At 38.6% G+C, this 21026-nt stretch overlaps 1 protein-coding gene across 5 annotated transcripts in view; it reads right to left on the bottom strand.

Moving 5' to 3' along the window:
• Positions 1-21026, bottom strand: part of OPHN1 (oligophrenin 1) — a 526199-nt gene that overhangs the window by 185623 nt on the left and 319550 nt on the right. For all 5 annotated transcript variants that reach the window (XM_072817292.1, XM_072817295.1, XM_072817294.1 and 2 more), the window contains one exon: positions 1617-1718. In XM_072817292.1, coding sequence (XP_072673393.1) covers positions 1617-1718 — 102 coding nt within the window. The remainder of the gene's footprint in view (positions 1-1616; positions 1719-21026) is intronic.

The following is a 21026-nucleotide window of genomic DNA, read 5'->3' as shown; positions in this document are numbered from 1 at the left end:
AAGACTTTATTTTTTGTTGAATGGGCACAGCTATTGTACCAAAACAAATCTCCACATCCAAATGTAAGTTTTTTATTCTCCAAATACCTTCCCACCTCTACAAGGACACCACATACACATTCATGTTACAGTATGTAAAAACTTCTACTTGTTTAAGTGTCATGTGTATTCTTATTTTAGCATTCCAATTATAAGCTGCAGAAGGACAGAAAGTATGTCTCATTGTCTTTCTAGTCTTGTTGCATCTAGCATAGTGTCTCTGGCATGTGATATGCATTCATGAAAACTAAGGAACACTATGGAATGGTGGCGTATTTGAACTGAAGTCACTGAAAGTCCATTAAAATAAGCTAATGTTGGAATATCTTGGGGAAAATGTAGAAGATCTGCTCCTGATCTACCAAATACAGCAGTAGTTTAACTTTATCCTCACGTGGATTCTGGAATCAGAAACATAGACTGAAAGGGACTCTAAAGATCATCAAGTACCACTCTTCTTTGACATATAGGGAAAATAAGGCAAAGAAAAAAAATGTTTTCCAAAGTCACACCATAAAAGACAAGAAATAACAAGTGTTGATGAGGATGTAAAGAAAAAGAAACCCTCATGTACTGTTGGTGGGAATGTAAATTGGTGAAGCCACTGTGGAAAGCAGCATGGAGGTTCCTCAAAAAATTAAAATTAAAATTATCATATGATTAAGTAATTCTATTACTGGGCACTTATAAAAAAATGAAAACACTAATTCAAAAAGATATATTTACCCCTATACTTATTGCAGCATTATTTATAGTAGCTAAGATATGGAAGCCACCTAAATATTCATTGATAGATGAATGAATATGGAAGATGTAGTTAGTAGAATATTATGCAGCCATGAAAACAATATCTTGCCATTTCTGACAATATGGGTGGCCCTGAGAAATATTAATACCATATAACTTTCTTTACTCACATATGGAATTTAAGAAACAGAATAAATGAATAAACAAACAAAAAGCAGAATTAGACCTATAAATACAGAGAAAAAACTCATGATTTGGCAAAGGGAAGGGGATGAAAACAATGTGTGAAGGGGAAATACAGAGAGATACAGTCTTCTGGTTATAGAATGAATAAGTCACAGGAGTAAAAGGCACAGCATAATGAATATAGTAAATAATACTGTAATAGTGTTGTATGGTGAAATTTTAAACCTTACATTTTATTGCTTACATAAACAGTATTTGTATATTCAATTATTTATTCTAAAGTCCAAAAAACAAACAAACAACAACAAAAATGTCATGTGAAGGGGTAGTGGAAAGGGAGGTGGGCGGAGGGTTGGGGTGACTGGGTGACAGGCACTGAGGGGGGCACTTGATGGGATGAGCACTGGGTGATATATGCTATATGTTGACAAATTGAACTCCAATTAAAAAAAAGTCACGTGAGTTAGTGGAAGAGCTATATCAAGAACTCTAGGCTCTTGCATCCTAGGCAAAGGTTTTAACTGTTAGCATTATTATTATAGTTGTTTCCTGCTGAGGTAGGGCAGGAGGAAAGGCTCGTAATAGGAAGATGCCAATGTTACCAAGGCACAACTACTAATGGAAGGTGGCTTTTTTGAACATACCTCTTGTAACTGAGATTCTTTCTTTTTGGAAGATAGATGTAAGTGCCGATCCAGCAAGGAATAAAACCTCTCACCATCCTTCTCAAATTTTTTTTTCCGCTCCTAGATATGGGAGAGAAAGGACACATTAAGATGTCTATAGCTTTTAATGCAGTTTGCTCAGAACTGAGAAGGACGGATGCAGTGTCCAGTTTCATGTGTCAGGTTTCCAATTTCTCTAGCCTCTGAGAAGAACAAAGAAAGAGAGAATTTTCTTTTGCATTGATCTTAGCAGTTTTAATTTCCTCAAATATAGCTCTGAACCATTCCACCTATACAAATGGCAGTTCATATTAGTACAGCTGAAGGCTCTGGGAGCTGCTGCTAAGAAAATTACACTTAAAATGGGCCTGTACACTTGTTACTTTTTCTTCTTCTCAATATTTTTCTCATTTTTTCACATGCATTAACTACTCATTCAATTTTTTCAAAGAATGAAGAAGGAACACAGTGATGAACTAAATATATGCCTTTAAAAGTCATATACAATGCACTTAGACAGCCTAATAATAAGTAAAATATTTCCAAGGCAATAGATACCTTGGACTGCCTCTATAAATGATGAGTTCTTTGGTACTGTTTAAGCATTTTAGTACTGTATATTAAAAGATGATGTTAAAAGTGAGGAAGCAATCCCGGGAAGTACAGCTGGAAAGCAAAAGTCAAAAAGTTTTAGAGAGGATGGAGGAGGACTCAGCCATCATTCTCCTTAAATATGAAATTTAATTAAATTCTCTCCCTTAGCACAACTGGAAGTCACACAGCTCCAAAGGAGCACTAACAATGCTCATTTGTCACACCCTAATACTCACACTCTGCAATCCTCTCAAAACCATACGGGAAAATTCATGTAAAAGGCCTGTGTTCTGTCACAGTAAACCCGAATTCACTGAGCACCTCAGTGTACCAGTTATTTAAAAAGGCAGAGCAAGAGACACACAGATAAAAAGAAGGGGAAAAAAAGACCTCACCCATGATTTATTTCTAGAGGCAATCTGTTACTAGGCAGAAAGCCAGGACAGAGCTCAGTGACCTCTGACCTGGAAGGAAAGTGCTTTTTACCAAAGGTAAAGTAGGGAGGAAGCTAACATTAACTGAGGCTTACATCAGGCTAGGCAATGAAGTAAGCATTTATAATACATTATTTCGTTTAGTCTTTACAACCCTGAGAAATAGATATTGTTAAAGAAGTTAAGGTTCAAAAAAGTGTACTAACTTGTCCATGGTCACATAATATACAGATTTATTTGATTTTTTCCACATAGCCAAATAAAGCCCAGATGATCATGAGAGGAATTACACTCAGGAGGCCTATAATTAACCGGGAAATCTTGTGAATAAAGCTCAAGTAGGTCTATAGCCATAGATCAAACTCATACCAAAACACATAAGATAGAAATTTTCACAAAAAACATACGTAAGACAAACTCTTCCTCCAGCTGATGAATCTATTTAAAGTAATAGTTGTTTGAAGAAAGCTTTAGGGCCAGAAAATGCCAGTGACCTCTCTAGGAACAGATAGAGTTCTGATGGTCACTTCCTCTAATTCCATTTTTAAAATAAAAATTATGAAATGTGATTCATATACCATAAAAATTCATCCTTTTAAAGTGAACAATTCACTGGTTTTTAGTGTATTTACAAAGTTGTGCAACCATCACTGCTAATTCCAGAATATTTTCATCACCTAAGAAAAACACTATATCAATTACCAATCATTTTCTCCTTTTCACAACAGTAGGTAAAAGAAGCCATAATTTAATTTTTATGTCTATGGATTTGTATATTATAGAGATTTCATATAATTCTATTCATACAATATGTGATCATTTGTATCTGTCTTCTTACATTTAGCATAAGTTTTTAAGATTCATCTGTGTTGGGATGCCCAGGTGGCTCAACAGTTGAGCATCTGCCTTTGGCTCAGGTCATGATCCTGGGGTCTTAGGATCAGGTCCCACATCAGGATCCCCACAGGGAGCCTGCTTCTCCCTCTGCCTATGTCTCTGCCTCACTCTCTGTGTCTCTTATGAATAAATAAACAAAATCTTTTTTTAAAAAAAGATTCGGAGGCGGGGCAAGATGGTGGAAGAGTAGGATCCCCAAGTCACCTGTCCCCACCAACTTACCTAGAAAACTTTCAAATCATCCTGAAAACTTATGAATTCGGCCTGAGATTTAAAGAGAGAACAGCTGGAATGCGACAGTGAGAAGAGTTCGTGCTTCTATCAAGGTAGGAAGACAGAAAAAAATAAAATAAAATAAAAAAGCATCAAAGGGGGAGGGGCTCCCGCGAGGAGCTGGGGTTAAGGTTGGGCGGTGAGTGCCCCCAGGACAGGAAAGCCCAGGCTGGGAGAAGCAGGAACCTTACTAATCTTCCTGGATGGAAAGGTGCTGGAAGGGAACTGGGGCAGGGTCCCAGGAGGGGCAGTGGAGCACCCACGTTCCCGGGGCCAAAAACAGAGGAAGTGCACCCCAAAGGAAAGCGCACCACACACCACGGGCCAAGCTCCCTAAAGGGCTAGAGTTCACGCCTGGCACACCCAGGGAGCAGCTCGGGTGGCATCTCAGGTGGCAGCTCCGTGCAGAGGGGGTGGCGTGGCCCCAGAAGCATGATTCCAACGGCAGGCCTAGGAGCCCAAGGCACCGGGGGACAAAGCCCAAGATCTGGCGTTCCCCTTGGGACAGGCAGAGGCCGGGGCACAAAGGACAGTGAGGATGCTTCTGCCACCTGGCGACCCGGAGCTGTGCAGATCAGCGCCCCCCCCCCCCCGCCCCCAGAGCATCCAGGTCCCTGTGGAATGGGAGAATATGGTAGTTACTGCGTGAGGTGACACCAGGGCTGGAGAGCTGGCCGCACCCTCTGTTGTTCCTCCTGGTGTCACCTTGTACCTGGGACTGAGCAGGGGCCTCGCAGGATAAACAGCTCCCACTGAACCTTGCACCTGGCAGGGGGCTGGGCAGCTCCCCCAGGTGCACACACCTGAGAATCAGCACAACAGGACCCTCCTCCAAAAGACCAGCTGGAAAGACAGGGTAAGAGCAAGTTCCTGACCAAGCAGCACTGGAACGTTCTAGAGGAAGTCAAGGTACTTACAGTATATAGAATCAGAGGATACCCCCCCAAGTTTTTTGTTTTTTGTTTCTTTGTCCCCACACCTTCTTTCCCTTTTTTCATTTTTTCAGTACAACTCGTTTTTAACCACTCTGCACTGAGCAAAGAGACTAGAAGAAGGAACTCACCACAAAACAAAGAATCAGAAACAGAACTCTCTCCCACAGAGTTACAGAATATGGATTACAATTCAATGTCAGAAAGCCAATTCAGAAGCACAATTATGAAGCTACTGGCAGCTCTGCAAAAAAGCGTAAAGGAATCAAGAGACTTCATGACTGCAGAATTTAGATCTAATCAGGCCAAAATTAAAAATCAATTAAATGAGATGCAATCCAAACTGGAGGTCCTAACAACGAGGGTTAATGAGGTAGAAGAATGAGTGAGTGACATAGAAGACAAGTGGATGTCAAGGAAGGAAACTGAGGCAAAAAGAGAAAAACAAAGAAAAGATCATGAGTATAGGTTAAGGGAAATAAATGACAGCCTCAGGAGGAAAAATATATCTTTAATTGGGGTTACAGAGGGCGCCGAAAGGGACAGGGGTCCAAAAACTGTATTTGAACAAATCATAGCTGAGAACTTCCATAACTTGGGGAGGGAAACAGGCATTCAGATCCAGGAGATAGAGAGATTCCCCCAAAAAGGAATAAAAACCGTTCAACACCCCGACATTTAATAGTGAAACTTGCAAATTCCAAAGATAAAGAGAAGATCCTTAAAGCAGCAAGAGACAAGAGATCCCTAACCTTTAGGGAGAGAAGTATTAAGTTAATCGCAGACCTCTCCACAGACCTGGCAGGCCAGAAAGGGCTGGCAGGATATATTCAGGGGCCTAAATGGGAAGAACATGCAGCCAAGAATACTTTATCCAGCAAAGTTCTCATTCAGAATAGAAGGAGAGATAAAGAGCTTCCAAGATAGGCAGAAACTGAAAGAATATGTGACCATCAAACCAGCTCTCCAAGAAATATTAAGGGGGACTCTGTAAAAGAAAGAGGAGATCCAAGGAAACAATCCACAAAACAGGGACTGAATAAGTATTATGATGACACTAAATTCATATCTTTCAAGAGTAACTCTGAACCTGAATGGGCTTAGTGACCCCAGCAAAAAATGCAGGGTTTCAGACTTGATAGAAAAGCAAGACTCATCTATTTGCTGTCTATAAAAGACTCATTTTAGACCTAAGGACACCTACAGCCTGAAAATGAAAGGTTGGAGAACCATTTACCATTCAAATGGTCCTCAAAAGAAAGCAGGGGTAGCCATCTTCATTTCAGATGAATTAAAGTTTATCCCAAAGATGGTAATAAGAGATGAAGAGGGACACTGTATCATACTTAAAAGATCTATCCAAAGAGAACCTAACAATCATGAATATTTATGACCCGAATGCGGGAGCTGCCAAGTATATCAATTAATAACCAAAGTTAATACATACTTACATAATAATATACTTATACTTGGTGATTGAATATAGCGCTTTCCACAATCAACAGATCTTCTAAGCACAACATCTCCAAAGAAACAAGAGCTTTAAATGATACACTGGAACAGATAGATTTCACAGATATTTACAGAACTTTACATCCAAACCCAACTAAATACACATTCTTCTCAAGGGCACATGGAACGTTCTCCAGAATAGACCACATACTGGGTCACAAATCAGGTCTTAACCGATACCAAAAGATTGGGATTGTCCCCTGCATATTTTTAGACCACAATGCTTTGAAAATAGAACTAAATCAAAAGAAGAAGTTTGGAAGGATTTCAAACACATGGAGGTTAAGGACCATCCTGCTAAAAGATGAAAGGGTCAACCAAGGTCAACAAGGAAATTAGAGAAGAATTAAAAAGATTCATGGAAACTAATGAGAATTAAGATACAACCATTCAAAATCTTTGTGATACAGCAAAAGCAGTCCTGAGGGGGAAATGCATGGCAATACAAGCATCCATCCAAAACTGGAAAGTACTCAAATACAAAAGCTAACCCACCTAAAGGAGCTAGAGAAAAAACAGCAAATAGATCCTACACCCAGTAGAAGACAATTAATAAAGAATCGAGCAGAACTCAACGAAATCGAGACCAGAAGAACTGTGGAAGAGATCAACAAAACTGGGAGTTGGTTCTTTGAAAGGATTAATAAGATAGATAAACCATTAGCTAGCCTTATTTAAAAGAAGAGAGAAAAGACTCAAATTAATAAAATCATAAATGAGAAAGGAGATATCACCACCAATACCAAGGAAATACAAATGACCTTAAAAACTTATTACAAGCCGCTTTATGCCAATAAATTAGGCAATCTAGAAGAAATGCACGCATTTCTGGAAAAACACAAACTACCAAAACTGGAACAGGAAGAAACAGAAAACCTGAACAGGCCAATAACCAGGGAGGAAATTGAAGCAGTCATCAAAAACCTCCTAAGACACAAAAGTCCAGGGCCAGATGGCTTCCTAGGGATATTCTATCAAACGTTTAAAGAAGAAACCATACCTATTCTACTAAAGCTGTTTGGAAAGATAGACAGAGATGGAGTACTTCCAAATTCGGTCTATGAGGCCAGCATCACCTTAATTCCAAAACCAAAGACCCCACCAAGAAGGAGAATTATAGACCAATATCCTGATGAACGTGGATGCAAAAATTCTCAACAAGATGCTAGCCAATAGGATCCAACAATACATTAAGAAGGTCATTGATCATGACCAAGTGGGATTTATCCCTGGGATGCAAAGCTGGTTCAACACTCGTAAAACAATCAATGCGATTCATCATATCAGCAAGAGAAAAACCAAGAACCATATGATTCTCTCGATAGATGCAGAGAAAGCATTTGACAATACACAACATCCATTCCTGATCAAAAGTCTTGAAAGTGTAGGGATAGAGGGAACATTCCTCAGCATCTTAAAAGCCATCTATGAAAAGCCCGCAGCAAATATCATTCTCAATGGGGAAACATTGGGAGCCTTTCCCCCAAGATCAGGAACAAGACAGGGATGTCCACTCTCACCACTGCTATTCAACAGAGTACTGGAAGTCCTAGCCTCAGCAATCAGGCAACAAAAAGAAATAAAACACATTCAACTTGGCAAACAAGAAGTCAAAGTCTCCCTCTTTGCAGATGACATGATACTGTACGTAGAAAAACCAAAAGACTCCACCCCAAGATTGCTAGAACTCATAAAGCAATTTGGCAGTGTGGCAGGATACAAAATTAATGCCCAGAAGTCTGTGGCATTTCTATACGCTAAAAATGAGCCTGAAGAAGAGAAATGAAGGAGTCAATCCCATTTACAATGGCACCCAAAAGCATAAGATACCTAGGAATAAACCCAACCAAAGAGGTAAAGGATCTATACCCTAAAAACTATAGAACACTTCTGAAAGAAATTGAGGCAGACACAAAGAGATAGAAAATTATTCCATGCTCATGGATTGGAAGAATTAATATTGTGAAAATGTCAATGCTACCCAGGGAAATTTACACATTTAATGCAATCCCTATCAAAATCCATGGACTTTCTTCAGAGAGTTGGAACAAATCTTCTTAAGATTTGTGTGGAATTAGAAATGACCCCGAAGAGCCAGGATAATTTTAAAAAAGAAAATCATAGCTGGGGGCATCACAATGCCAGATTTCAGGTTGGTGTTATGCTATATGTTGGTAAACTCAAATCCAATTAAAAAAATTTTTTAAATTAAATAAAAAATAAATAAATATTCATGTGTGTTGTAGCAAATATCAGTTCTTCATTCCTTTTTCATGGCTGAATAATATTTGATTGTATTGTATACCACATTTTCTTAATAAATTCATCATTTGATGGGCATATGGGTTATTTCCATTTCCTCAGTAGTTATGAGTAATGCTGCTGTATTACATGTACATGTAATTCATGTACAAGATTTTCTGTGGCATATTTTCAATTATTTTCAGCATAATATATATATAAGCAGTGGAATTGCTTAACAATATGAAGTCTTCTGATTCATGAACATAGGAAATGTTTCTATTTATCCTTCTACTTATGTAGATCTTACTTAATTTTTCTACTAATGTTTAAGTTTTAAATGTATAAATCTTACACATTTTTTGTTAATTTATACGTAAGTACTTCAATATTTTGGTGCTACTACAAATGGGAGTTTCTTTTATTTATAATAAATTTATTTTTTATTGGTGTTCAATTTACCCACATACAGAATAACACCCAATGCTCATCCCGTCAAGTGCCCCCCTCAGTGCCTGTCACCCATTCACCCCCACCCCCCGCCCTCCTCCCCTTCCACCACCCCTACTTCGTTTCCCAGAGTTAGGAGTCTTCATGTTATGTCTCCCTTTCTGATATTTCCCACACATTTCTTCTCCCTTCCCTTATATTCCCTTTCACTATTATTTATATTCCCCAAATGAATGAGAACATATAATGTTTGTCCTTCTCCGATTGACTTATTTCACTCAGCATAATACCCTCCAGTTCCATCCACGTCGAAGCAAATGGTGGGTATTTGTCGTTTCTAATGGCTGAGTAATATTCCATCGTATACATAGACCACAGCTTCTTTATCCATTCATCTTTCGATGGACACCGAGGCTCCTTCCACAGTTTGGCTATTGTGGACATTGCTGCTATAAACATCGGGGTGCAGGGGTCCTGGCGTTTCATTGCATCTGAATCTTTGGGGTAAATCCCCAACAGTGCAATTGCTGGGTCGTAGGGCAGGTCTATTTCTAACTCTTTGAGGAACCTCCACACAGTTTTCAGAGTGGCTGCACCAGTTCACATTTCCACCAACAGTGTAAGAGGGTTCCCTTTTCTCCGCATAAATGGGAGTTTCTTAATTTAATTTTCAGATCATTTCATAGTGTTTAGATATACAATTTATTGTTGTATATTGATGTTGTATCCTGCAATCTTGGTGAACTCCTTTACTAATTCAAATTGTGTGTGTGTCTGTGTGTGTGTGTGTGTACAATTTAGGATTTTCTACATATAAGGTGAAGTAATCTGCAAATAGAGATAGTTTTAGTTCTTTCTTTCCAATCTTGCCTAATTATCTTGGCTAGAACTGCCAGAACAATGTCCAATAGAAGTGTTAAGAGTGCATATCCTTGTCCTCTTAATAGTAGAGGGAAAGATTATACTCTTTCACTATTATGTATATGATGTTAGTAATGGTTTTTTTTTTTTAAATATTTGTCATTTATCAGGTTGAGAAAATTCTCTTCTATTCCTAGTTTGTAATCATTTTTATCTTGACAGGGTGTTGGATTTTGCCAAATGCCTTCTTTGTATTGAGAAGTTCATGTAATTTTTTCCCATAGACTATTAATATAGTATACAGTACTGATTGATTTTTTGGTTTTTAAATGTGCCATTTAATCTAGGGACAAATCTCACTTGGTTACAATATATAATTATTTTTATATGTTGTTGGATTTGATATTCTTGTATTTTGCTAAGTTTTAGATCTATACAGTAGTACACCCTTATCCACAATTTCAGTTACTAAAGTCAACCAGAGTCTAGAAGAAGATGATCTTCTTCCTGACGTAACATCAAGTCAATAGTAGCCTAAAGATATGTCACAATGCTCGTGTCATTCATGTCACTTCATCTGATCACGTAAGAATTTTATCATTTCACATTATTACAAGAAGGGAAGAAGGGTTAATAGAGTACAAAAAGAAATTTTGAAAGAAAGGAAACCACAATCTTATAACTTTTATTTTAGTATACTGTTTTTTATCGTTCTGTCTTATTTTTAGCTATTGTTGTTAATCTCTTACTGTGCCAAATTTATAAATTAAACTTCATCATATGTATTTATGAATAGGAAAAAATATATATATAGCTTGGTACTATCCATGGTTTCAGGCATCTACTAAGGGTCTTAAAATGTATTCTTCATGGATAAAGGGGAGCTGCTCTATTCACAAGACATACCAGCCCATAGTCATGATTTCTTGTTATGACTTTGGTTTTGATATCAGGATAATTGCCTTATAGATGATTTGGGAGGTATTTCCTACTTTTCTATTTTTGGAAGAGTTTGGAAAAGGTAAGTGTTAATTCTTTAAATATTAGGTAGAATACCTAGTGGGTCTGGTTGGTCCTGCACTTCCCAGGACTATTAGTCTATTAAGTTTTCTATTTCTTCTGGAGTTCACTTGCATTTAATTCCCCTAATGTCAACAATCAGTGACATCAGCCCACTGCTTCTGAAACATCCCAACATTGGTTAAAAAGAACTTTCATTTCAGGGACAATTCGAGTGTGAAGGCCAAATGCAGCAGAAGCTCTGATCAAGAGTCACTGTCCATCCTCAAGTTAAAATGTTGCATTAAGACATTTGTTAGACTGATGAAGAAGGAAAGGAACTCCTTTATATTGAGAATACATCTTTGCCAAGCAGGATGTGAGGTTATGTAATGTATACCACCTACCAACTCTGAATGCTAGGTTTAACTTTTACACATTTTCTTATTTAATAGAAATTTATACAGAATCAGAGACTGAATAGAGAAAACAGACCCAGGAAACTTATAGTATTACACACATAATACCCAAGTGATCACTTAAGAAAGATTCATGTTTGAGACTTTTATTAAAGTCTTTTTATTCAAATTATTATATAGTTCCATGTAGTAGGTTAAAACAAGCAGATATGCCCAGCCACCTTCCTCTTATTTCCTCTTCTCTAGAAATAACCTCTTTTGACTCTAGGCCAATTATTCTAGTGTTTATTTCCATATTGTTAATATCTAAAAATAAATATATATCGCTATTATGAATTTTTAAGTTTTGTGCATTATCTATTAACTTTAAAATAAAGATGAGGATTTAGCACTTTCTTCTCCCCATCTCATTACCACCACCATCTCCTTTGTCCTCCAACCCCAAATCATTTCCTGATACTTCCACTATACTTTTATTGCAGTTTTGCTGTACTACTAGATAACTATCAAATCATCCTAAATACCCTAGAAATTGACCTAACCACAGGCAAAATCAACTCCACAATGAAAAATAGTGACGATGCCACATGAAAGAAGATAGGAAGAATGGAGATGTGTTTTGGAAGAGGAACAGATCATGGCTGCTGCAGTCACACAGAAGGGTGAGAGACACACTAGCATACAGGGGAGCTCACAGGGAATCTAAGTCCCTATAGCAACTGGCTTGGAAAACAAGGGCCAAATTTCTTGAGTTCTCACAACCAGGAAGCTTAACATCTAGAGTTTTAAAGGTCAGCAGGCTTGACTGGGATAGAGCCTGGAGGGCATTGCACTGCTCTTAGAGAGAAGTCAGGCAAACAACCCGGGGACAAACAACATGGAAGGAGCAATCTAAAGGCCCTGAGGCACACAGTAGGGTGTTTATTCACTCATCTCAAAGCATGTCCCAGAGAGATAGCATTCAAGGAGACCTCTCTGGGAACAAAGGACCTGGCCAGCAACATTTCTATCCTTCTGCACCTCTGCATAAGCACAAGGCCACATGCAGTACCCAGTGTAGCACTGACACCCCCTATCTCAGATTAGCTTACAATAAATCCTCTACCCTCCAGGCTCTGGTGGAACCACCCTTCCTGGTCATGCTTGCCTCAGTCCCAGTGTGGTGGAGACCCTCTCCCAGAAGAGTGGCCCAAATTCCTGCTCGTACCATGTCTCCCAACATGAGATATTTGTAGAGCCTTGGTTCTGGGAGTGGGAGTGATAGGTCTCATTTCACAATCAGACCAGAGCACACCTTGTTAAAATGCACCACATTCAGGCCAGGGGGTAAACACTGCCCACAATAGGCAAATAGAGCCATGGCAGACAACTGACCTGAAGGATAAAGTAGACAGGACAAAACAACAGAACACATGCACCACACATAGGAGGCACTCCTGGAAGTGCCAGACCCTAGGGAACAGGGGATACTACATGGCAGGACACTGCAGGACCTCTTCTTCATAAGGCCATTATCCTCAAGAACAGAAGATGTAGTTGACTTTTCTAACACAGAGAAACAGGCACAGAGACATAGACAAAATGAGAAGACAGAGAAATTTATCCTAAAGGAAAGAAGAGGACAAGACCATAGTCAGAGATCTAGGTGAAACAGATAAAAATAACATAAATCGGCAAAGTATAGTGATAAAGAACAAATTTTAAAAGCAACAAGACAAAAGAAGACAGTAAGTTAGAAGGAAAACCACATAAGGCTATAAGCTGATTTTTCAGCAGAAATTTTCAAAGCTAGAAAGACGTGGCATGATATATTCAAAGTGCTGAATGGGAAAAATCTGAAGCCAAGAATACTCTATCAGGCAAGGCTATCATTCAAAATAGAAGGAGAGATAAAGAGTTTCCCAGATGAACAAAAACTAAAGGAGTTCAGGATCACTAATTCAGCCCTGCAAGAAACATTAACAGGACTCTGAGTGGAAAGCAGAGGCTCAAACTGACAGTATAAAGGTAGGAAACACAAAAGCAGTGAAAAATTATTTCTGTAAAAAAATCAGTCAAGGAAGTCACAAAATAAAAGAATGAAGAATATGACAACATATACCTAAAACATGAGGAGTAGTAAAGAATGGGTTCAGGGGTGCCTGGATGGCTCAGACAGTTAAGCATCCAATTCTTGGTTTCAACTCAGGTCATGATCTCAGAGTTGTGGGATCAAGCCCCGTGTCAGGCTCCATGCTCACTGTGAAGTATGCTTGGGATTCTATGCCTCTCCTTCTCCATCTGTCTTCCTTGCTCTCTCTCTCTCTCTCTCATAAATAAATAAATAAATAAATAAATAAATAAATAAATAAATAAATAAAATCTTTGGGATAAAAAGAATGGGTTCAAAATTAAACACCATCAACATAATATAGACTGCTTTATACAAAGAGGTTATATATAAACTTGATGGCGACCATATATCAAAATCCATTAATAAATATGCAAAGAGTAAAGAGAAAGAAATCCAAATATATCAATAAAGAAAATCAGCAAACATTAAAGACAAGAAAGAATTAGAGAAAATCTTCAGAAAAAAGCACAAAACAATAAAATGATAATAAATGCAAACCTATGAATAATTACTTTGGATGTAAATGGACTAAATGCTCAAACAAAAGGCACAAAGTGACAGAATGAATTTTTTTAAAAGGCCACTGATCAAGAGACTAATTTTAGACCTAAAGACACTAGCAGAGTGAAAGGGAGGGGGTGGAGAAACATCCATCATGCAAATGGATGTCAAAAGAAAGTCAGGGCAGCAATACTTATATTGGAAAAAAAGACTTAATAATAAAGACTATAGTAAGAGATGAAGGACACTACAAGTGGGAAAACTCAACAACAAGATATAACAATTGTAAATATTTATACATCCAACATGGGAGCACCCCAATACATGAAACAGTTAATAACAAACATAATGGAACTAATTGATAATAATACAATTAGAGTAGGTGATGGGGAATAAGGAGTGCACTTGTCATGATGAGCACTGGATGATGCAGGTAATTGTTGAATATTACACATATGAAACTAATATTACACTGTATGTTAACTAACTGGAATTAAATAAAAACTTAAGAATAAGCTCCTTGACAACTCAAAAAATGAAGGAAGAATTATATAATTATACAATAGTTGAAAGACATCAATACCATTTTCAATAATGGATAAAGCATGGAAACAGAAAATCAATACGGAAATATAAAACAAACAATGCCACAAACCATCTATACTGAACAGACACACATCAAACATCTCATCTAACAAGAGAAGGAAACATATTCTTCTCAACTATACATAGAATATTTTCCAGGATAGATAATATATTAGGTAAAAAAAAATAAGTCTTAATACATTTTGAAAATTTGAAATTACCTAAGTATCTTTTTTTTTTTTTTTGGTTCAGCTGCTTCCTTTATTAGAAATAAGTGAGATGTAACCAGTGGAACTACAATGCATTTGGTACTTCCTCCCCGTCCCTGGAAATGGATGCCCCTCCCACAGCCCAGAGAAAAGCCCAGACAAAAGTGAAGGTTCTCCCTCCTGTTCCCAGGTTCAGCACACCTTGCCTGCAGTCAGTATCTCTGAATTTAACTGAATGAGAAAGTCCCACACAACCTCCTAGGGGACAGACACCTGTTGGCGGGACTGCCTTCACTTTGCCATAGGGCAAAACCAAGGATGATTTGCATCTCCTCTGGTTCTGGAGCAGGTGGGCCAGGCCACAAGAAGACCACCCGCTGGGTGAGTGGGCACTGGCTAAGGATACGCTTGTGCTCTTCCCCTGGCCTGACAGCCAGATAGATCCTCATTCTCTCTCAGATGGCAGCTTCGTGAAGCTACAGGCCTTTGGGCCATCCCTTCAGTTGGCTAAATGCTGGTCGTCTTTAGGCAAAGAATTCATACCACAGGGACCCCCATGCCTGGGTTTCAGTGAGTCAGCGAGTCAGGGGGTCAATGGCAGTTAGATGAGAGTTGCAGGCAAGGCCTGAATTTCCCATAAACTGGGTGTTGAGGTGGCTTGGTGTGGTCCAGCCTTCAAACCAGATGTGTCTTTGAAAGCAGTCATGGTGGGGGGAGGGGGACAAGCCCTATGTATGCCTCCACCCAGAGCCAAGGCCACCTTTCTACCCAGCTAGCTCCCTAAACAGAGATCAGAGGCCGTGAGACTATGTATGCCCAGGTATCAAATCTAGATTCAATCCAAAGGCAGGAGGTAAACATCTGGAAACATGGAGTCCAAAAGCCCAGTGATGCCAGCAGGGAGTACTGGTGGCAGAGAGTGAGGGCCATACCCAAGAGGCCCTTCAACAATGGCTACCCAAGGCAGGTCCTAGGTGAAGAGCTTGGAGGCTCCATGGTTGTTCCCTTGTTTGATTCACAATGGCTGGGACTCCACCATCCTGCAGGACTCCTGCAGGAGTCAGGAGGCCCTGAACCCCTAAGTATCTTTTCCAACCACAATGGAATGAAGCTCAAACTCAATCACAGAAGGGAAAACTGGAAAATTCATGAATATGTGGAATTAAATAATACTCTCTGAAACAATCAATGGGATAAAGAAGAAATCACAAAAGATATTAGGAAGTACTTAGAAATAAATAAAAAGAAAATACAACATACTGAAACTTATGAGATGCAGCAAAGGCAATGTTCAGAGGAAGATTTATAAATGTGAATGCCTATATTAAAAAAGAATAAAGAGGTAAATCAATAACCTTCATATACACCTTGAGGAATTAGAACAAGAAAAGCAAACTAAATTCAAAGCCATCAGATTGTAGGAAATAAAGATTAGATAAAAATAAATGAAATGGAGAATAGAAAAACAATAGAGAGACTCAACACAACCAAAAGTTGGTTCTTCAAAAAGATTTAAAAAATTGACAATCTTTCAGCCAAGCTAACAAAGAAATAGAGAAGAGGGAATTAAAATCAGAAAGGAAAATGAGGACATTACTCTCAATTTTACAGAAATAAAAGGATTATAAGAGAATACTATGGAAAATTGTATGCCAACAAATTGAGCAACCTAGCTGAAGTGAAGAAATTCTGAAAGTACTCAAAATTACTTAAGCTACCTTAAGGAGAAACAGAAATTTTAAACACACCTTTACAAAGTAAAAAAGATTAAATCAGTAATCACAAACCTCCCAAAAAAGAAAATTCCAGGAATAGATTACTTCACTGGTGAATTTTACTTCATTCTGTGAGGCTAGCATTACTCTGATACCAAAGACAGATAAAAACATCACAAGAAAATAACTTTCCATGCTACCCAGAGAGGTGTTCATATGGCAGTTTATGTTTCTATCATAACTTAAAGGGAAACTTTCATAATTCCAGAGCTCTTGATGTCCTGCAAATGAAGGAGGATGTCCTCAAATTCCTTGAAGCAGGAACCCACCTAGGTGGCATCAACCTTGACTTGCAAATGGAACAGTATATCTACTAAATGAAAAGTGATGGCATCTACATCATAGATCTGAAGGGAACCTGGGAGAAGCTTCTGCTGGCAGCTCATACTTATCAACACCCATGGGAGGTCTTGTCTGATCTCTACTCCTCAAAAATCCTGAAGAGAGACTGAAAAAGAAGAGCAGGTTGCTGCTGAAAAGACTGTGGATGGCTCCAGTTCCTTGAGTAGCTCACTTGAAGTCACAGACTGGTCTGAAGGCATGCAGGCACCCTCTGTGCCTATTCAGCAGTTCCCCAGTGAAGACTGGAGTGTTCAACCTGCCACCAAAGACTGGTCTCCAGCTCCCTCTGCTCAGTCTATTGAATGCATAGGCACAACCACTTAGTGGTCTTAAGCTGCTCTTCCACAAAGGCAAACAAAAATGGAAATAAGGTTGATAGAAAATAGTTTCTTAAAAGAAAAACAAAAAAATTTTAAAAATCATAAGAAAATAAAATTGTAAACCAATATGTTATGTATATAGTTGTGAAATCTTCAACAATATACCAACAAACAATCTAAGAAAATACTGAAAGTATTTAAGACTATGATCAAGTGGGCTTTTTCCCAGTAATGAAAAGGTGATTTGTAGAAAAAATCAATGTAGGAGTCTCAGTAGAGATGGTGGAGTAGCAAGATCTTGAGCTTATCTCTTCTCATAGACATGTCTAAAGTACAACCACATATAGAACAACTATTTAAGAATGACCTAATGACTAGAGGAACAGCTCCTCTTTTACAACTAAAGATATTTAGAAAAAGCCACATTGAAACAGGTAGAAGGAGAAGTGATGAAGTCTAAATAGGACCCACACCTCAGCATGGCAAACCATAAGCAGGAGTGATATCACAAATGCAGAGTCCTCCCTAAAGATCAAGGGTTTTAAGCCCCACATTGAGCACCCTAGTCCTGAGGACCTACATTACAATGACAAACCCCTATAATGCCTGGCTTTGAATACCAGTGGTGCTTAGCTCTGGGAACTTTGAAAATCAGTGAGTTTCAAAGTGACACTGGAATAGTCAGACTGCTATATGAAACCAAGACTCTGCTCTTAAAGGGCTCTTACAGGACTCTCACATAAACTCACTTGCTTGGACATGACAGGCAGTTGGAAAAGTGCTTGGCCATACATGAAGGGGATTTACTCTCTAATTTGAGGATATGTGTTGTAGGACTTTCTTAATGCAATCCTCAGCAAAGTGGGATTTATTACCTGTTAATGATTATTTTAAATATAAATGGAATAAATTTTCCAACCAAAAGACACAGAGTGGCTGAATGGATAAAAAACGAGACCCATTAATATGCTACCTATAAAAAAATATGCTACCTATAAAGATCTAAAGACACACACAGACTGAAAGTGAAGGAATGATAACAGTTCTTCCATGGATATGCATACAAAAATAAAGCTTGTATAGCTATATTTATGTCAGAGAAAACATATTATTAAACAATAACTGGGATTTAAAAAAAGAAGGGCACTACACAGTGAAAAAGGGGTCAATTCAGTAAGAAGATGTAACATTTCTAAATATATATGCATCCAAAAAAGTGCAGTAAATATATAAGGAAAATATTAACAGACCTAAAGGGAGAAATTGACAGCATTACAATAATATGGGGAATTTTAACAACCCACTTAAATCAATTATAGATCATCTAGATAGAAAATCAAAAAGGAATCATTGGTATTAAATAACACATTAGACCAAATAGACTAATACATGTATATAGAGCATTCCATACAAAAACAACAGTATACACATTCTTTTAAAGTGCACAAAGAGCATTCTCCAAGATAGATCACATGTTAGGCCCCAAAACAAGTCTCAATAAATTTAAGAAGACGGAAATCATATCAAGCAACTTTTATAACCAAAACAGTATGATAATAGAAATCAATTACAAGGCGAAAACTGAAAAAAAGAACAAAAAATGAAAACACATGAAAGATAGACATGATACTAAACAATTGGTCAATGAAGAAATCAAACAGGAAATTAAAAAATGCCTTGAGACAAATAAAAATGAAAATGCAGCATTACAAAATCTATGGGATGGAGCAAAAGCATCCTGAGAGGGAATTTATAATAACGCAGGCCTAACACAAGAAACAATAAAAATCTCAATTGAAGAACCTCACCTTACACATAAAGCAACTAAAAAAAAGAAGAAAAGAAAAGGAACTGAAGCCCAAAATTAGTAGAAGGAAGGAAATAATAAAGCCCAGAGTGAAAATGAATAAAATAGAACTTAAAACACAAAAGAAAAGACCAATAGGACGAAAAGCTGGTTCATTAAAAAGGTAAATGAAACTGATAAACCTTTAGCCAGAATCATGAAGAAAAACAGAAAGAGGACTCAAATAAAATATATTTAACAAATGAAGGAAATTGAAGCAGACACCATAGAAATAAAAAAACTTAAAGAGATTATTAGTAAAAATCATATGCCAACCAACTGGAAAACCTAGAAAAAAATGAAAAATCCCTAAAAATATACATCTTCCAAGACTGACTCAAGAAAAAATAGAAAAGAGTAATTACCATCAGTGAAACTACATTGGTTATCAAAAAACTCCCAACAAAAAAAAGTTAAGTACTAGATTCCTTCAGATGAATTTTACCAAATAATTAACAGAAAATATCTATTCTTCTCAAACAAAAAATAATTTGAAAAGTCAAGAATGCTTTCTAGACTTTCAAGAACTTATTCTATGAGGTCAACATTACCTTGATAACAAAACCGGGCAGAGATAACAAAAAAATTTAGAAGCCAATATTCCTGATGAACTGAGATGCAAATAATCATGAACAAAATATTAGCAAATTGAATTAACACACTAAAATATTCATACAATATGATCAAAGTGGGATTTATTTCTGAGATTCAGGGTGGTTCAATATCTGCAAACCAATCAACATGATAAAAAACATTTAAAAAAATGAAATCTGAACATCATGTGATTATATTAACATATGTAGAAAAAGCATTTGATAAAATTCAACATCTATTTATAATTAAAAACTCTTAACAAAGTGGGTATAAAGGGGACATTACTCGACATAATGAAGGTTATACATTACAAAACCACAGCTAACAATGCATGCAATGGTCAAGGGCTGAATACTTCTCCTGTGTGATTAGGAGCAAGAAATGAATGTTCATTCTCATCACTTTATTAAATTATCTAATTGTAAGTCATAGCTACAGTAATTAGACAAGAAAATGAAGTAAATGGCATCATGATTGAAAAGAAGTAAAACCCACTATTTGCAGATGATAGGATACTACATATAGAAAACCCTAAAGACTCCACAAAAAAAATTATTAGAAGTAATAAATGAATTCAGAAAAGTTGTAGGATATAAAAAGTATCTGCAGGAGGGCAGGGCAAGATGGCGAAAGAGTAGGGTCCCCCAAGTCACCTGTCCCCACCAAATTACCTAGATAACCTTAAAATCATCCTGAAAATCTACGAAATCGGCCTGAGATTTAAAGAGAGAACACCTGGAATGCTACACTGAGAAGATTTCGTGCATCTATCAAGGTAGGAAGACGGGGAAAAAGGAATAAAGAAACAAAAGGCAACCAAGGGGGAGGGGCCCCGCGAGGAGCCGGACGAAGGCCGGGGCGAGTGTCCCCAGGACAGGAAAGCTCCATCCCGGAGAAGGGGCTTCACCAGCCTTCCCGGAGAGAAAGGCACTCCCAGGGAGTTAGAGCAGGACCCCAGGAGGGCGGGGATGCCCTCAGGCTCCCAGGGGCACTAACAGAGCACCTGCGCCCCGGGGAGAGAGCCACACCCCACGGAGCAGCTACCTAAAGGGCTGCAGCACGCGCACGGCTGGACCAGAGAGCAGCTCAGAAGGGCTTCTGCGGCGGCTCCGCGGAGAGGGGGCTCTGCGGCCCCGGGAGCAGCTCGTAAGGGGCTCCGGCAAAGGCTCCGCGCGGCCCCAGGAGCAGCCCGGAAGCGGATCAGGCGGCAGCTCCACACGGAGGGGACAACAGGGCCATTAGTGTGAATCCAACAGGCAGCCCTGGGAGCACAGGGCGCCGGGGACACAGCCCAAGATCCGGCGCTCCCCTGGGACAGGCAGAAGCCAGGAGGGCACAGGACAGCAAGGACACTCCTGCCCCAGGCTGATTAGATCAGCGGCCCCGCCCCCGGAGCATCCAGGCCCCTGCAGACTAAGAGCTCCGTAGTTACTGCAGGAGCTGAAACCAGGGCTCCAGGGCTGGCTGATGCCACTGTGGTTGTTCCTCCTGG

This window comes from Canis lupus, chromosome X, assembly GCF_048164855.1.
Source record: "Canis lupus baileyi chromosome X, mCanLup2.hap1, whole genome shotgun sequence".
NCBI lineage: Eukaryota > Metazoa > Chordata > Mammalia > Carnivora > Canidae > Canis > Canis lupus.
Note: the sequence above shows the minus strand (reverse complement) of the source record. Positions and strands in the feature narration are given on the sequence as shown.